The sequence below is a fragment of the Ictalurus punctatus genome, chromosome 21 (genome assembly GCF_001660625.3).
Source record: "Ictalurus punctatus breed USDA103 chromosome 21, Coco_2.0, whole genome shotgun sequence".
Taxonomy (NCBI): Eukaryota; Metazoa; Chordata; class Actinopteri; order Siluriformes; family Ictaluridae; genus Ictalurus; species Ictalurus punctatus.
The window spans coordinates 2,083,069-2,101,526 of record NC_030436.2 but is presented as its reverse complement, the minus strand read 5'-3'; the positions used below and the strand labels follow the sequence as shown (position 1 = coordinate 2,101,526).

Genomic DNA, 18,458 nt, shown 5'->3' with positions numbered 1-18,458 from the left:
AGCGTGTCCTTTTTTTTTTTTTTTTTTTTATTACAGTTGTTAACGTTGTGGTGTAAGAGGAATAAGACCCGTTCGGGCGTGAATAACCAGCTTTGGGGTGCATCACACCAACCCTTATTTATTATTTCCCTATCCCAGCATGCCCCGTTGTGTGTTATGACATTTGTGACTTGCAATAATAAAGTAGTTTTTTTTCTGTCTTCTGCAGTGAAATAAGTAAATCATTACTCCCAGTTGGAAGAGCTAGCAACCTAATGGTGGAAATACTTCACCTACTATGCAAACAAATGGTAAGATTTTTAGCATTATTATGTTTAAATGGTTGTTTTTGTGGCCTGATGGAACGTGTAAAATATGTATAAATGTTAGAATGCAGCATTTTTCGAAACCCAGACGAATCCTTATGACTACATTTTATAAAGTGTTCCTCATTAGCAACACGTTGTTGTGGCTATTCGGTCAAGTCAGTCCACGGCTAATCGTGTCGATGCATCCTTTCCTGCCCCAGGGCCATAAGAAAGTGGGGGCTTTATGGAGGGAGGCAGGGCTTAACTGGAGTGACTTCCTGTCAGAAGAGCAGGAGCTCCAGAGCTTCATCTCCGAGCAGGTGAGCCAGCAGGGTGTTCAGGTAGTTCTTTCATACTTCACACATGGTCACAGACATACACGTCACTTTGTATTCACAGCGTTCCCAAGGTACAAACAAACTGCAGTGTTTACTCGTACCTGCAAGTAAAGAACACAACATAAAAAGCCTAAAGATCTTCCCCGGAAAGATAGGACTTCACTGTTTTTGCAAAAGACACTATTTTCAATTCACAAAAGTGCACTAGGTTCCAAAATAAAAATGTGATGTGCACAAACATTCATTCCTTTTGTGGTTGTAAATCTTTTCTTCTTCCATTTTTCCTCCTTCCAGAAGCTGCAGTTCACACTGTCTGATTGTTCCTCTGCCCACTCTGCTCCTCCCATGCCCAGTCTCTCCCCGGATGAGCTGCACAGACAACTCGAGCGTCTCCTGATAGAGGACACGGCCAGTGATGAGCAGATATTTGACTGGGTTGAGGTAAAGCTGGGCCAACACACACACACACACACACACACACACACACACACACACACACACACACACACACACACACGATTTTCGAATGTGCAAATTTGTATGATTTAGGAAATAAAGATTATGTATTTTGCAAAGGGAACTCTGTGTGTGCGCATATATATATATATATATATATATATATATATATATATATATATATATATATATATATATATATATATATATATATATATATATATTATACACATTACATGACATGACATTGACGTGCACCCGAGGTAGTAATGTGGCTACCAGGTGAAGTGGAGGCTTGAGACATTGATATGCAGTTATTGGAGTGAGGGAGAGATTGAGAGCAAGAAAAAAAAGAAAAGGAGAGTGCGAAAGAGCATGTGTGATACGCTGGTGAACAATTATCAATTTGTTTGGTTGGGGGGGGGGGCAGCATTAGAGATGCACCGACGTACCGGCCCATAAAGGCTATTTTCCCCGCTGTCGGCTGATGGTTTAAAAACACCCGATGATCAGGGCTGATTATATCCTGTCAATCAAAAGAGGGCGGGAAAACACATCAATTTTGTAAAGATGATGTCTCTTGTGTAGAATGATGACACAACTGCAGTTTGTAAACTTTTGTAAACTGTGCACTGATAAAATTTTATACCGGAAGTAGCAGCTCGCTCTCTCTCTCTCTCTCTCTCTCTCTCTCTCTCTCTCTCTCTCTCTCTCTCTCTCTCTCTCTCTCTCTCTCTCTCTCTCTCCCTCTCTCTCTCTCTCTCTCTCCCTCCCTCTCTCTCTCTCCCTCCCTCTCTCTCTCCCTCCCTCTCTCTCTCTCTCTCTCTCTCTCTCTCTCTCTCTCTCTCCCTCTCTCTCTCTCTCTCTCTCTCTCTCTCTCTCTCTCTCTCTCTCCCTCCCTCTCTCTCCCTCCCTCTCTCTCTCTCTCTCCCTCTCTCTCTCTCTCTCCCCCTCTCTCTCTCTCTCTCTCCAATAACTGCATGTCAGTGGCTCAAGCCTCCGTTACTAGCTCTAAAGTGCCGTTTTGGAATTAGCAACGATGTGCTCGAGATGGGATGCGTAATAAATTAGTTCCACACACGAGCGGAAGACAGGAGTTTACACTTGCTGTGTCTGTCACATGACAAACTGCATGTTTTTTTTTTGGTCATATTAACTTGGAGAGAGAGAGAAAGGCTGGTGAGGGAATGTTTGTTTGTAACTGCTGTAACGTAAGAGGCAACAGGAAGTACCTAGTTACGTGGACACTCCACAACATTAAATGCAGCTATAAGCACTTAAAAAGTACAATGTGTCGTTCATTAATAAAATAAAACTTTTGTCAAGTTGCAGTGATATAATATTGATCAAGCAGGTTGAGGGAAACTAAAACTTTACTGTGTTAACAGTAACTGCTTCCCTTCAGGCCACATCATACCCCAGCATTGATTCATTTCTAACACAAGCACACCCTGTTGTGTTTTATTCCTTATAAATGTCCTGCTAAAAAACACATCATATATAAAATAATATATTTCCTCTCTTGTAGGCCAATGTGGAGGAATCTGAGACGAGCTCTTCCCCGTTCCTGAGAGCTTTAATGACTGCAGTGTGTAAGGCAGCTGTTCGAGGTGAGTATGTTCTTTATGCAGTCGGGGAAAAAAAAACCTCCCGGTTGCAAACTTCCTCCATGCAACACTGTGCTTTTGATTCATAATGTTATTTCTCTCCCTCTTTAGCTTCCTAAGCATCTCAGCTGACAGTTAGGCAATAATTACGTCCTGATCCCTTTTAAATATGCATGTTAAGCACACCTCATTAAGACGCAGCGGCTGGCTTGCAGACCGTAATGAGCACGCGTTAACGTGACGGGTTTAGTAGACTGGCAGCACTGGTTACATTCCACAGGACAAATGTTTTCTCTGGCTTTACTTCTCTTGCACAGATGAGAATACGTCCTGCAAAGTGGATACAGCCATCATACAGAAGCACCTCCCTGTGTTACAAAAGTACCTTAACTCGGACACTGAACGTCAGTTACAAGCACTTTATGCACTGCAAGCATTAATAGTGACCTTGGATCAACCACCCAGTAAGTGGCCGTGTGTGTGTGTGTGTGTGTGTGTGTGTGTGTGTGTGTGTGTGTGTGTGTGTGTGTAATAACAGCACATCCCATACTGTTTTATTCCTCTTATGCCACATTCCTCTTATGCCAGTGATTTAGAATTTTGAATATATTGATGAACGACACTGCTTTTTAACTTTTTTTTTTCTTTTATAGCCACATTTAATGTCTGTTAAACAGGTTAGTTCCTGTCATCACCTACATTTATAGCAGCTATAAACAGTCATTCCCTCACCCGCCTCTCTTTTTTCCTCACTCATGAAGTTAATGAGACGAAATAAGTGCTCTGAACTTCACCAAGACTCTGTCCTGAAAACTTTCCCAAGGAGGAAAACTCACTGCATTCCTTCCATTAATGTCTTCTTACACAAAGCTGAACTTTTATCGATCTTATTTATTTGTTTATTTTTAGCCATACAACTCTGTGAAGGAGTTATTACTTATAGGAACTTTACAGTATTCGAAGGAGTGCATTAATATAGACCTGTGATTTGATTTGATTTGTCAGAACTACTGTTATAGAAAATGTATTAATTTATTGGGAAGCGGTAGCTCAGTGGTGAGGATGTTGGACCGCCAAGCTGCCACTGCTGGGCCCTTGAGAAAGGCCCTTAACCCTCAATTGCTCAGTTGTATTAAAAAAAAAAAAAAAAAAAGCGAGAGAGAGAGGGAGATAATTGTACGTCGCTCTGGATAAGGGCGTCTGCCAAATTCCGTAAATGTAATGTAAATTAATCAACACCTTCTGACCACTTGGATTCAATACAACGGTGTAATATCACACACACACACACACACGTTATCATTAAAGCAGCACCATGCAGTAGGTTTTTAAGGCATTTCTTAAAATTAATGAATACTGTATAATTATTTTTGTTTGCTTTATTTTTGCATATTGGAATATATTTTTAGTGCTTTTTTTATTCTTCAATTAATTATTTATTTAGTAGTATTTTTGGTACAATTTTTGCATTTTATTTTATTTTTTTTTTAATATTCTTTTGGTATTTGTTTGTTTGACCTCAGTTTCATGTGTTGCTCTTTTTTTTCTCTCTCTCTCTTTCTACTTTAGACATTGAAAAGTAAAATAACTTGTAAGGCTAAATTTGACATTTTTCTTAATCTTTTCCTTGCCTTTGCAGATCTGCTACGGATGTTCTTTGACTGCCTCTACGATGAGGACGTGATTTCAGAGGATGCTTTCTACAAGTGGGAAACGAGTAAAGACCCAGCTGAGCAGCAGGGAAAGGGCATAGCGCTGAAGTCCGTCACCGCCTTCTTCACCTGGTTACGAGAGGCCGAGGAAGAGTCGGAGGACAATTGATGTGAGGCGGCGGCGGCCACCGACTGATGCGTGGAGGCACGCTGCCAATACAAATGGAAAACTGTACCCTCTGAACTCACACACACGCTCTCACTCATGGCCAGGCACAAGGTGTAGCGCCTGATTTTGGAAATTCTGAAATGCTCCATTCTGGAAGTAAGGGGGCGCTAAAACCCCTGTATCATATATATAGAGAGAGAATATTTTTTTGGTTTAAATTTTGACAATTTTTGTTCCTTTTTGTTATTTTTAAAGAAGAAACTTAAAAGAAACAGGTTACGGAATTCTTAATTTATTATTTTTTTAAACATTCACAAATAAAGTCTATTTAACATTTGCAGGTCTTCACAATAAGAGGAATGTCGATAGAAATAACAGAAATACCTTAATATTAATGGCTATTAAGAAATATGTACTCACCCTTCCTGAATTTCATGTCATACAAGCCTGGAGGGAAGGACAATTTTGGCATAAAGGGGAAGATGCAGGAAAAAAAACTGACTCTTTTCTCAGGTCATGTTGTTCTCGAGTAACCGATATAATTGCATCTATTATTTTTCCTTTTTGTTTTTTATTCAGTGTGGAATGTGGGTAAATTCTCACCACAAGAAAGGTTAAGCAAGAATGCATTGGTCTGACAAATAGGAGAACTTCCTGAAGATTGTGAACACTAGATGAATTGAAGGATTTCGATGCAAATGCTACTAATGCAAGTTTAAACCGTTTCATGGCGGCCCTGACTGCCTGTGATAAACGCCTATTGGAGAACATGTAAAACTTTGTAAATACATTAAACATCATGAAATCGATTGAGGAATGCACTGTTTTTGTTCTTTTCTTTAAATGGGCATCGGATTTTTCGTAATGTCAATGTTACACATTTGCTTTTCTATAATACCTTTTTGAAATTAAATGATTTCTTTATATAAGAAATGGGAACTCTATGGAACTCTGATCCAGTGACTATTACTATATGATTACCAACAGTAAGAAGGATACACCAGGTGTGTCCAGTCTTATCCGTAAATGTTCGGTGTAGGAGCCACACCTGATTCCACCTGTTTAATCAGTTGATCTTGGCTTTCAGTAGACTTGGGTATGGTTTTACCCCTACGCATTCATGCAATTATCTAATCAGCCAATTGTTTGGCAGCAGTGCAATGCATAAAATCATGCCTGTAGGGGCCAGCGGCTTCGGGAAACGTTTACATCAACCATCAGAATGGGGGGGAAATGTGATCCCAGTGATTTTTGACTGTGGCATGATTGTTGGTGCAAGATGGGTTGGTTTGAGTATCTGTAATGTCTGATCATCTGGGATTTTCACACACAACAGTCTGTAGCTGGTTCAATAAAGAAAAAACATCCAGTGAGCAGCAGTTCTGTAGAAAGAAAAGCCTTGTTTGATGAGAGAGGAAAACAGCCAGGCTGGTTCGAGCTGACAGGAAGGCTACAGTAACTCGGATAACCACTCTGTACGATTGTGGTGAGCAGAAAAGCATCTCGGAATGCACAACACTGTAAACCTTGAGGTTGATTGGCTACAGCAAAAGACCACATCAGGTTCCATTTCTGTCAGCCACGAACAGAAAGCTGAGGCTGCACTGCTCACAGGCTTACCAAAACTAGACAGCTGGAGACTGGAAAAACGTAGCCTGGTCTGATGAATCTCGATTTCCGATGAAGCACACGTATGGAAGGGACAGAATTTAGTGCCAACAGCATGACCCTATGGATTGAACCAACCTGCCTTGTGTCAACATTCCAGGCTGGTGGTGGTGATGTAATGGTGTGGGGAATGTTTTCTTTTTCTTTTTTTTGGCACACATTGGGCTCATTAATACCAATCAGTATCAGTCTGAGTGCCACAGCATATTTGAGCATTGTTGCTGACTACGTGCATCCCTTCATGGCCACAGTTTACCCATCTTCTAATGGCTCCGTCCAGCATGACAATGCACCATGTCATAAAGCAAAGGTCGTCCCAAACTGGTTTCATGAACATGACAATGAGATTTATGTTCTTCAGTGGCCTTCCCAGTCACCAGACCTGAATCCAGTGGAACACCTTGGGGATGTGGTAGAACGGGAGATTCGCAGCATGCAAGTGCACCTGGAAAATCTGCAGGGATTGCGTGACGCAATCACGTCAACATGGACCAGACTCTCAGAGGAATGTTTCCAACGTCTTGTAGAATCCATGCCATGAAGAATTGAAGCTGTTTTGCGAGCAAAGTAAGGCCCTACCCAGTATTAGCATAGTGTTCCTACTAAAGTGCTTTGTAAGTGTATGTTATATATAATACATAGACCACTTTATTAGGAACACCTCATTCATGCAATTATCCAATAGATCAATCATGTGGCAGACGTACAGTGCATAAAATCATGCAGATACAGGTCTAGAGCTTTGTTTTTGTTCATAAACAAGAATTAGGGGAAAACGATGACGTGAACTGTGGCATGGCTGTTGGTGCCAGAAAGGTTGGTGGTGAGTGTTTCAGAAACTGCTGCTCTCCTGGGATTTTCATACACTTACGTCTCTAAAGTTTACACAGAATGGCGCAAAAACCAGACAACATCCAGTGCGTGGCAGTTCTGGAGGTGGAAACGTCTTGTCTTGTAGAGAGGTTTGAGGAGAATGGCCTGACTGGTTCGAGCTGAGAGGGAAGCTACGATAACTCAAATAACCTTGGTGAGCGAATAACTCTCTACAACCGTGGTGAGCAGAAAAACATTTTGGAACGCAACGACACTCGCTTTCAGGGCGGACGGACTACGACGACAGAAGACCACGTCAGGTTTCACTCCAGCCAAGAACAGCAATCTGAGCAGTTACTGTGCACTGGTTCAAACCTCTGAGTCCACCTCCTTTCTTCTCCATGAGGAAAAAGCCTGCAGAAACTGGAGGAGTAACAGTAAACCTGTAAGAACAAGGAGAATATTTTACACCACCTGAATGAGTTTGAGGATCTTAAACTTATAGACTTTGAATAAAGCAGGGTAACACATTTCAGTAGCTTTAATGCTATAATATCCGTACTGTATCTATAAATATATCAATATCTGAACAATATGCTTCATAAAATAGAAAGAAGACGTTCCGACACAACTGGTATAAAGTTGGCGTGACGGACGGTCGACATTCGCAGATGTGCGGAAATTAAGGGACCGTCTCTAAACTTACATACGACATTGTTAAACGCGTTTCTAACTTCAATAGCATTTGAAGGGAATGACTTACAGTCAAACAACCCAGGGGTTCCCAAACTTTTCCAGGGCGAGGCCCCCCACAACTCGCATTAACATTTGTCCGAGGCCCCCTTTTAACAAGATGTCTTTAAAACACATTAAAAATACAGACTTCTGAAAATATCCCCCCTTTTTTTTACTTATTAATAATTACATCTTTACATTACATTACATTAGGAATTGATTGTGTGCGTGTTATTTTTCACACCAAATTGTTGAGGCCCCCTGGGCGCCCCCTGGTGGCCCCCACTTTGAAAACCACTGATATAACCAACTGTAAAGTGTTTGACTAGGTGTCAGGTACGACGCACACCTTTTAGATGTTTGATATTCAATAAAATTTACTATCAAATCATATTTAAATATTGCCATGTATTTCACTACCGAATGTTTTTTTGTTTGTTTGTTTGTTTTAAAAAAAAAAAAAAAAGGTCCATGATCTCTTAAGGGTAAACTCTCAGTCATTTTCCAGAGATAGTGTGCTAAGTTCTAGACTGCTGGAACTCTTACCAAAGGGGGGATAAGCTCAAGAGTCAATTAAGATCTGCATGCTGTTAGCAGGCTGCAGTAGGCATCATGGCCAGATTTAAAAAGGGGAAACGTAAAAGAGAAAATGACCTTTGGGCGAAGGCTGGTAGCAGGAATCAAATAGTTAAGGCATTTGTTAGACATGGCGTTGGAAAAGGAAAGGCAAAGTGGCCCATCCTAGCTGTCTACATTCTCAACTCCAATCCACCGAATTAGAATTTGGCAGCATGGTTGCGAACCGTTTGGACAGAGGACAGGAGAGGTGTTCGAGGACAGGTGCTTCAAACAGACAGAAGTTCTGGTAAATGTATTTATTTGACAATGTAATGTTTCTCAGTTTTAGGGAGTCGCTAGATATAAATAGCTAAAGAACTAACTTAACTTTTTTTCCCCCTCATTAGCTTGACAGTAGCTTAACCATTTGCCTCAGTAACTAAGCAGCTTGGCCAAAGCTATTTTATTTTCACTTAATATTGATTTTAATTTTGCACAATGACAGGTACGGCGAGTTGCTCACAGCATGCATAGAAACACATGTGTTGGTTTTTCTTGAGTTTAAATTGATTTTTAATACTGTTATTTATTTATTTATTTATATATATAAAATGAAGACAACAAGAAATTAATAAATGTCTCCTGCCTGGCCAGGGAGACCCCCGGTGCCTCATAGTGCGAGAACTAAATTGAATTCTCTTTAGTAGCTTATTACACTTGGACGGTACACACATCATGTCAAAATGCAGGTCTGGCCGTGAATTCATGCAAACACAGTCGGTTATGTCTTGAGTGAATGTACAACCCCAATTACCAAAAAGTTGGGACGCTGTGTAAAATGTAAATAAATGTGAATAAAAACAGAATGCAATGATTCGCAAATCTCATAAACCCCATATGTTATTCACAATGGAACATAGAAAACATATCAAATGTTTAAACCGTGTGAATGTACCATATTAAGAACAAAATAAGGTCGTTTTTGACTTCCATGGCCAAGACATCTAAAAAAAATTTGGGACGGGGCAGATAGATAGATAGATAGACAGACAGACAGACAGACAGGTAGATAGATAGATAGATAAGTAGCTAGATAGGTAGGTAGATAGATAGATAGATAGACAGACAGACAGATAAATAGGTAAATAAGTAGCTAGATAGATAGGTAGATAGATAGATAGATAGATAGACAGACAGATAGATAGACAGACAGATAGATGGACAGACAGACAGACAGATAGACGGACAGACAGACAGACAACAGTATTAAAAATCATTGTAACTTCTTCAACTCCTGACAATTGTTTTATGAATTTAATCAGCTTATACTGACATGGCATGGAATGTACGTATGTTCAGTTTTGGTGGATTAGATATGCTCTGCTGCTGCTGAGCATGTACTGAGACTTACTCAGCTGAAATAATCAACATCCTGAAATAAAGAAACGCTGCTGCAAAGATGGATTAAAGGGGAACCCTGTAGCAGGTCTATACAGGTGGTGCTGGGGAGGAGGTTGGCTACATAGAGAGCTCTCATGTGTAGCTACACAAATACACATATAATCTCATACGTATAAAACATACACACTACACACACACACACTCTTACTGCCACTACCAAAACACCAAGCATTATTCCTGTGGAAATGTTCTAAGTTTTGAGGCCTGGTTTAGAAAATGCAGTTAGTTATTGACCCAAACTTTATTATTATTATTATTCAAAGATAGGGAAAATGTTGAGAAAGATGAAATTGATGAGCTGAGTGAAGGGCACCATAAACTCAATGAAACAAAGGAAGGAAGAGATGAAGACTATCCTTGTGACAGGGAAGATGAGGCTGGAGACAGGAACACTGCAGATGAGGATGAGATGAAGATGAAAGTTCAGGGCACAATAAGCAGAATGGTACAGAGGAAAGGAAGGACCAGGATTATTCTTGTGACAGAGAAGTTGAGGGTTCAAACGGTTGACTGGAAGTGCTGCCTATGTAAATCATTTTGAATGAATTGATGCTCTAGCTCGTCCAGTGGACGTGTTTCTTTAAGACATGTTTTTACCGCTCGGCTCCTCAGACACCGCATTCCGCTCCAGCGTCTGTTCTCTGCTCGAAGGTCTGCGCGCTCACGGTCACGTGCACGAGCGTCTAGCGCGTTACCGTGCGAACATTTGCTGAACAGCGACCCCTGGCCACAGTTTTCGATAGGTCACCGATTTCGGCACAACATCGTGTAAGTTTTAAACTTTACCATGAAATAATTGTTGGCATTAAACCCGCACTACTACATAATTAACCTTAATATAATTAATTGTTAATACGTATTAACAAGTAGGAGCTTCACAAGCCGGTGCACTTAAAGACGCAAAAGCTTCACATTATACTGTAATTATAAGCGGTGGTTAGATCCCAAATTGCTTCCCGTTGGAAGCCTAGTGCACTACGTTTGAAGTCTAGTCCGTTATTTCACACCCTAGGTAGTGCGCATGCGTAGGCATCGTGCAGTCATTTGGGTTAAAGCAAAATTACCTTAGCGGGTAATTTCCCATAGTTCTGTGCGTGGCTCTCGCGCTTTTAAGAGGTGTATGTGTGTGTTGCTAATTCTGGTAAGACATTCATTCATTTTGGAGAGAGAAAGAAAAAAAGTTTACTTGCGCTGCCAGAATGTCACTGTATTTGATAAATAACACTGAATTATGTTTATTTGGTTTGTTACGAAACTGAGTGATGCTGAAGTTTCTCAAGATACCAAGCTAAGTGTGAACAGCTAACTGCTAGCTCGCGTTACCGAGGACACAGCATACAGTACGCTAGCCTGCTAGCTAACTAACGCTAGTTAATGTTGCACAGATACCTCAGGGAAATATACAGTCTGTGTAGGAGTAGATTTTAATGTAGAATCTGCCGAGGTATCCGTGAGAACCTGCAAACTTCATACAAGACATAAATATGACAATAAGGCGTTTTAATAACTTGAATAAAACAGCGTTGGTGTTCCTAATAAAGTGGTCTGTTAGTATATGTTTGTATAATATCCTCTATTATCCTCTGTCATGTTCAAATCGGCCCACTACTTGGCTAGGCAGCATGTTCACACTCCTAAAGATAATGACTTTTACATTTGAAAGCTCTCTGCCCTTAGCAGTGCTTTATTTTGATTCAATTTGAAGGTTGTGTTTACATGTAGTGAAGTTCGGATCATTTTACTGACTCGGATCTTTCAATCTCGTTTAGCAAAATGAACGATTCTTTTTTCGAGTCATTCATTTCAGCAGAATATAATTAAAATCTCTCTCTGTCCGTATTTCTGTCTCTCTTTCTGTCTGTCTCTCTCTATCTGTCTGTCTCTCTCTCTGTTTCTGTCTCTCTCTTTCACTGTCTCTCTTTCTGGCTCTTTGTCTGTCTTTCTCTCTTTCTGGCTCTCTCACTCTCTCTTTCTGTCTATCTCACTGTCTGTCACTCTCTCTTTCTGTCTATCTCTCTGTCTGTCTCTCTCTCTTTCACTGTCTCTCTCTGGCTGTCTCTCTCTCTTTGTGTCTGTCTCTCTTTCTGTCAATCTCACTCTGTCTCTCTCTCACTGTCTCTCTATCTGTCCCTCTCTACATGTCTCTGTCTGTCTCTCTCTCTTTTTGTCTGTCCGTCTGTCTCACTGTCTCTCTTTCTGTCTACCTCTTTCTGTCTGTCTGTCTCTCTTTCACTGTCTCTCTCTGGCTGTCTCTCTCTCTGTCTCTTTCTGTCTGTCTCTCTCTTCCTGTCTCTCTCACTCTCTCCGGTAACGAATCACTCTCTTAAGACAACTCGTTCCTGAGTCATAGTAAAGATTCGGTCAAAATGGACGCATCATTCATGAAGGACACATCATTAATTACATGTACCCTTTTGGTATGTCATTGAAACCGTTCATATTCTGTCTTGTTACTTTTGCTCAGAAACGTCTCATATCACAAAGATGTATCGTCCTAAACCGACTCTGAAAGACAGACAGCACTTGTATAACCTGATCATCAGCCAGCTGCTTTATGACGGCTACACCAACATCGCCAACAGCCTCATAAGCGAAGTGAAGCCGCCGAGTGTGGTGTCTCCATCTGAGCAGCTTATGCAGCTCGCCAAGATCGGTAAGATACCTCCAGTGAAGACTGATCTTCTGCTGGGAGGAAACAAACACCACCACCACAGTTACTTCTATTATGCTGCAATATTTCATTGGCAACCAGTTAATTTTATAATAGATTTTTAGAGATGCACTAAAATAAAATATTTACAAGTGAAATGACAGGACACAATTCTTATCAGGACACAATAAGAAATAAATAACTGCAAGGTAATAAGAAAGCACATTATAATTGAGAAGTCAATAAATCAATGAATATAATATAAAAAGCTTTAGCACCACCAGGTTGGGTTCTTGTGCAAAACCATTAACACGTTCTTCTTTCTCAATTGTAAGTCACTTTGGATTAAAGCGTTAGCCATATGAGCAAATGTACACTTTATGCCCAAGAGTTTGTTGACACCTGGCCATCACACCCATATGTGGGCCTTCCCCAAATTGTCTTTGTATGCTGTAGTGTTACAATTTTCCCAACCTGGGGCCCAAACCTGTTCCAGCATGGCAGTGCCCCTGTGCACAAAGTGAGGTTGATGAAAACATGGTTTGCCATGGTACGAGGAGCAGAAGAACTCCTGCACAGAGCCCTGAACACCACCTGCACCCCATTCCTCCTCGCTAAACGTCAGCGCCCGACCTCACTAATTCTCTTTTGGCTGAATGGGCACAAACCACGCTCCAAAATCTAGTAGAAGTGTGGAGGTTAACATAACAGCAAATTGGGGCACTAAATCTAGAAATGGGTGTGATGGTCAGGTGTCCACAAACTTTTGACCCTATATTATAGTATACATGTAAATAGTTAGCTTGTCGACTATGATTTGTGTGATTGCAGGAATGGAGAATGATGACAGCGCAGTGCAGTATGCTATCGGACGCTCAGACACGGTGGCTCCCGGTGTGGGCATCGACCTGGAGTTCGATGCTGACGTGCAGACCATGTCTCCGGAGGCCTCGGAGTACGAGACGTGTTATGTGACCTCACACAAAGGGCCGTGTCGCGTGGCCACGTACAGCCGAGACGGACAGCTCATTGCCACCGGCTCTGCAGACGCCTCCATTAAAATCCTGGACACAGAACGTATGCTGGCCAAGAGCGCAATGCCCCTGGAGGTGAGCACAAACGAAGTTCAACACAACAGTCTACAGAAAGTGCTGAGAAGATTGTTTGGAGTTATTGTGATGAATTATTGTTATCGGAGAAAAATTGTTTTGAATTATTATGATGTCCACTGGCAGTACTGTGCATGTCTTACCACAGAAATTGCCATAGCAAACCTGAAGATGTGATGATCAGTGCGGCTGTGATTTGTAATATTTCTACGTGTATACGTTTGTTTGAACGGCAGCAACAACGTACATCTAAATGAAGTGTTTTATTAGCTCCTTTTCAGGCTTCCCCCTCTGTCAAAATGCTAAAGAGGAGTACAGAGTAGTGGAGTCATTTCAGGCTTGTAACTCTGACCTTTTCAGGTGATGATGAACGAGACAGCACAGCAGAACATGGAGAATCACCCGGTTATCCGAACCCTGTATGACCATGTTGATGAGGTCACATGCCTGGCCTTCCACCCCACCGAGCAGATCCTGGCCTCGGGATCCCGCGATTACACACTCAAACTGTTTGACTACTCCAAGCCCTCAGCAAAGAGAGCTTTCAAACACATCCAGGTACTGCTTTCTAGGAGTTACAATATGTATGTATGTATGTATGTATGTATGTATGTATGTATCAGGGGTGGACAATATCAACAACATTAACACCATCTTTTTTTTTTTTTTTTTTTTTTTTTTTTTTTTTTTTTTAAGTCAATTTAGGTTTCCGGGCAGATTAGGAGAGTACATTAGAGCTTTTCCTTGATGTTTTTTTTTCACCACAGGTGTATTCTGGGCTCTATTTTGCCAAGAGCTGATCAAAAATATTTTAGCATGAATACCTTTGGAAAGAATACACTCTCTCTCTATCTCTCTCTCTCACACACACTCACTCACTCACTCACTCAGAACAGTACGGGTCATTAATATGAGGTCATGATCAACTTGACCACAATTGTACTGAACAAACTGTACGTGATCGTAAACCACTAAAAGTAATGTATAAATAAACGGGAAAATAAACCTCTAAGTGTTCTTGTTGGGTGGAGGTTTGTAACTTCTTTTTCCTCAACAGGAAGCAGAAATGCTGCGCTCCATCTCCTTCCACCCATCAGGAGATTACTTGCTGGTGGGCACACAGCATCCGACACTGCGCCTTTACGACGTCAATACATTCCAGTGTTTTGTGTCTTGCAACCCTCTGGATCAGCACACGGATGCCATCTGCAGCGTGAGCTACAACCCAGGAGCCAACACCTATGTCACGTGCAGCAAGGACGGCAGCATCAAGCTGTGGGACGGCGTCTCCAACCGATGCGTGTCCACATTCGATAAGGCACATGATGGGGCTGAGGTCTGCTCGGCAGTCTTCTCCAAAAACTCAAAGTACATTCTTTCCAGTGGCAAGGACTCTGTGGCCAAGCTGTGGGAGATCTCCACTGGTCGCACACTGGTCAAGTACACCGGTAAGATTTCGATCGATTACAGAATATGTCAGCACTGTGCGATTGTCACACTTTTTTTAAGGAATAGTGATCAAGAAGTTGGACTTTATAAAAAAAAAAAATAATAATAAAAAAAAAAGTTGCTGAACAGAAACTGCTCTGAAAGTATTGGAACAGCAAGGCCAATTCTATTGTTTTCGCTATACACTGAAGACATTTGGGTTTGTGATCAAAAGATGAATAAGAGACAACAGATAAGAATTTCAGCTGTCATTTCCTCGTATTCACATCTAGATGTGTTAACGAGCTTAAAACATGGCACCTTTTGTTTGAACCCACCCATTTTGTCAACTGATCAAAAAATATTGGAACGCAATTGGTGCATCTTGCTGCCCAGGTGAGCCCTGTTAAATTGATTCTTTAAAGAATTAATTGCACTGAATGGTTTGACTTGGTTTGAGCCATAGGTTTCGCCTGTGAAGACTGCATTTGTTGTTATAAAGGATAAACCAATATGAAGACGAGATAGCTGTGTATGGGAGAAACGCAAGACATGAAGCTTAGAGAAGATGGAAAATTTAATTTAATAATTTTCTGAGCCCCCAAATTCTGATTCCCACTCCTGGAATATGCCTGTTTTAATCGGAAATTTGTACACCTGTGAAATCCATTGAAAGGAGATATATGCACATGCTCAGTCCATAAGGAATTGGGACTGCTAACAGATGCTTAGCTGTAGGTTAGGTATTTAGGAATGCCAACTCAGGCATACTTACAACAACCACGTACACAGGAAAATTCAGATGCAAGGTATAAACATCGTATTCGGAATATGGCTGCAACCTTAAATGGAAATCGATTTGTGTGTAAACGTAGTCATTTTAAGAGCTGTGAAGAAGAACCCCAAAACAGCAGTTAGTGACATCACCAGCAGCTTCACAGGGCAGGTTTAATGGTATCACAATCCACCATTCAAATAAGACTACAAGTGCAGAAATATAAAGGTCATACCACAAGATGCAGACCACTCATCAGCAGCAAAAATCAGAAAGCCAGATTGGAATTCACAGAGAAATACAGAGATGAGCCACAAAAGTTCTGGAACCAGGATTAACCTCCAACAAAGTGAACGAAAGGCTGAAGTTTGGAGAAAGAAAGGATCTGCTCATGATCCAAAACATAGAAGGTTATTAGTCAATAGTGGTGGAGGTAGTGTCATGGTTTGGGCTTGCACGACTGCTTCTGGAACGGGCTCACTAATCTTTATTGATGATGTACCTCATGATGGTAGCAGCAGAATGCATTCAGAAGTTTACAGGAACATTTTGTCTGCCAAGTTAGAGAGAAATGCATTTAAAAATTAAATGGGGGTAAATGGCAGGTTTTAGACTGGCCAAATCAATCACCAGACCTTAACCAAGTTGAGCATGTGAAGGGGGAAACCACCCCGAAACACACAACAATTAAAACAAGCTGCAGTAAACGCCTGGAAAAGCATCACAAAAGAAAAACACAATGGTTTGGTGATGTCAGTGGGTCACCAGCTCACGATGCAGTTATTGCACGCAAGGGATATGCAACCAAATATTAAGTGTTGTATAATGTACTTTAAGACTATCTGTTCCTATACTTTTGCTCACCTAAAAATTGGGTGGTCTGATACAAAAGGTTCTATGTTTTATGTTGTTTATCACATTTAGATGTAGATATCAAGAAATGAAGGTTGATGGGTCCTCTGATCTTTTGATCTCGACCCCAAATGACGTCATTGTACCGCGAAAACAATAGAATTGGCCTTGCTGCTCGAGTACTTCCAGATGGGACTGTAGATGATGTAGAAATCAGATATGTATTCAACTCAGACATTTAAAGTGTATATTCACTTCTTGTTCCTTTATGGTTTCAAAACCTGCCAGTTAATGTGAATCTCTAGCAGTAGTGAATGTACAGGACTAGACTTGTGTTATGATTTTGGTCTTCAAAGGAGTGAGTTGTGAAGCGTCTTGACGTTTATGCTGCCGTATAGTCCAGAGATCATGAGTTTGAATCCCGGTAATGCTGCACCGTCCTGTAGCTGGGAGTCCAAGATAGCAAAACTGTCCATGCTCTCTGGGTGGGAAGAATTGCATACATTCTCTCTCTCTCTCCCTCCCTCCCTCCCTCCCCCTCTTTATCCCCCCCCCCTCCTGTCAATCACAGTGACACTAGCCACGTGTGGGTGTTGGTGAGCTCATGAGTGTCTTGAGAGCAGTTAGCCTGACCAAATTAGGAAGAAAATGGTTATGCTGGGGATATGTCAAAAAATCAAATATCACACATCATAATACAGAAAATCTTCACCATATGCAATATACGCTACTAAAATGTTTAGGTTTGCGAACGTAATGCCTGCAAATCAGTGGTGCTCCAAAAAAAGTAGTTTTTTTTTGTTGCTGTATTAAGTCAATCTGTATTATAAAAATACTGACAATTCCTGTGATATCTGAGAAAGTGATGTAAATATCACAATATTAACAACGTCCTCATATCACCAGGTCCTACTACAAACCCAGAGACCTTGCTTTCCTCCAAAACATTTATTCTAGTAGTAGTATACTCATGTTTCTTGTGGTGTGTGTGTGTGTGTGTGTGTGTGTGTTACAGGAGCAGGACTGAGTGGCCGTCAGACACACCGCACGCAGGGTGTCTTTAACCACACTGAGGACTATGTGCTGTTGCCAGATGAGCGAACGGTCAGTCTGTGCTGTTGGGACTCGCGCACAGCCGAGCGGAAGAACCTGCTCTCACTCGGCCATAATAATATTGTGCGTTGCATCGTGCACTCTCCCACTAACCCGGGTTTCATGACGTGCAGCGATGACTTCCGCGCGCGCTTCTGGTACCGCCGGACCACCACCGACTGAGCCGCCGTTGGGCTGCACATGAGTTTCAGGTCTATGTGTAGAAAATGCTTAGATGTACTGTAAGTGGTTGAGCAGATAATGTGGTCTCAGAGGTGTCAGAACTGTAGTTGTTGTGTCTGAACTGCACCTCTAGAGAGCACTATTGTTCTCCGAGGAACTTGCAGCGGAACTCTTGCATTTTTAAGCTGTCCGTGTCCGATATCTGAGCTTTAATGAAGTTGTTATCTGTGTGATATGACATGAGTTCTTTGTGAGGGATGAGTGAATTTGTCACTTTTTCAGTTCGTTTGATACATTTGATTTTTTTTTTTTTTTTTATAAAAGAAAAATTGTCCATTGTAAATTAAACCTCTAGTGAAGCAAATCAATCAAAAGGGGATTAAAGAATTTTGAAAACATAAGACTATATAATATCAGTAATGCGTTCATCCAAACCAATATACGGTAATTTTAGTGAAAATGCAGTGGTGCTTGAAAATTTTTGTTATAGAATTTTCTAAATTTCTTCTTTATGTGAAAATCTGATGAAGTTTTAGGTCGTAAGTCCTAAAAGTATACGAAGAGAACCATATTAAGCAAATGAGATGAATATTATACTTGGTTATTAATGTATTTATTGAGGAAA

The 18,458-nt window shown here is 41.1% G+C and overlaps 2 protein-coding genes across 9 annotated transcripts in view; both read left to right on the top strand.

Moving 5' to 3' along the window:
• Positions 1-5,318, top strand: part of eif4g3a (eukaryotic translation initiation factor 4 gamma, 3a) — a 65,122-nt gene extending 59,804 nt beyond the window's left edge. For all 8 annotated transcript variants that reach the window (XM_017450498.3, XM_017450493.3, XM_053674026.1 and 5 more), the window contains 6 exons: positions 209-290; positions 509-607; positions 920-1,066; positions 2,610-2,691; positions 3,006-3,152; positions 4,328-5,318. In XM_017450498.3, coding sequence (XP_017305987.1) covers positions 209-290; positions 509-607; positions 920-1,066; positions 2,610-2,691; positions 3,006-3,152; positions 4,328-4,509 — 739 coding nt within the window. In that variant the 3' untranslated portion in view covers positions 4,510-5,318. The remainder of the gene's footprint in view (positions 1-208; positions 291-508; positions 608-919; positions 1,067-2,609; positions 2,692-3,005; positions 3,153-4,327) is intronic.
• Positions 5,319-10,799: 5,481 nt separating this feature from the next.
• Positions 10,800-18,234, top strand: cstf1 (cleavage stimulation factor, 3' pre-RNA, subunit 1). Its single transcript, XM_017450500.3, has 6 exons — positions 10,800-10,885; positions 12,209-12,397; positions 13,226-13,503; positions 13,864-14,061; positions 14,561-14,951; positions 17,574-18,234. Exons 2-6 carry the CDS (start codon positions 12,229-12,231, stop codon positions 17,831-17,833), a joined length of 1,296 nt encoding a protein of 431 aa, XP_017305989.1. The 5' UTR covers positions 10,800-10,885; positions 12,209-12,228; the 3' UTR covers positions 17,834-18,234.
• The last annotated feature ends 224 nt before the right edge of the window (positions 18,235-18,458 follow it).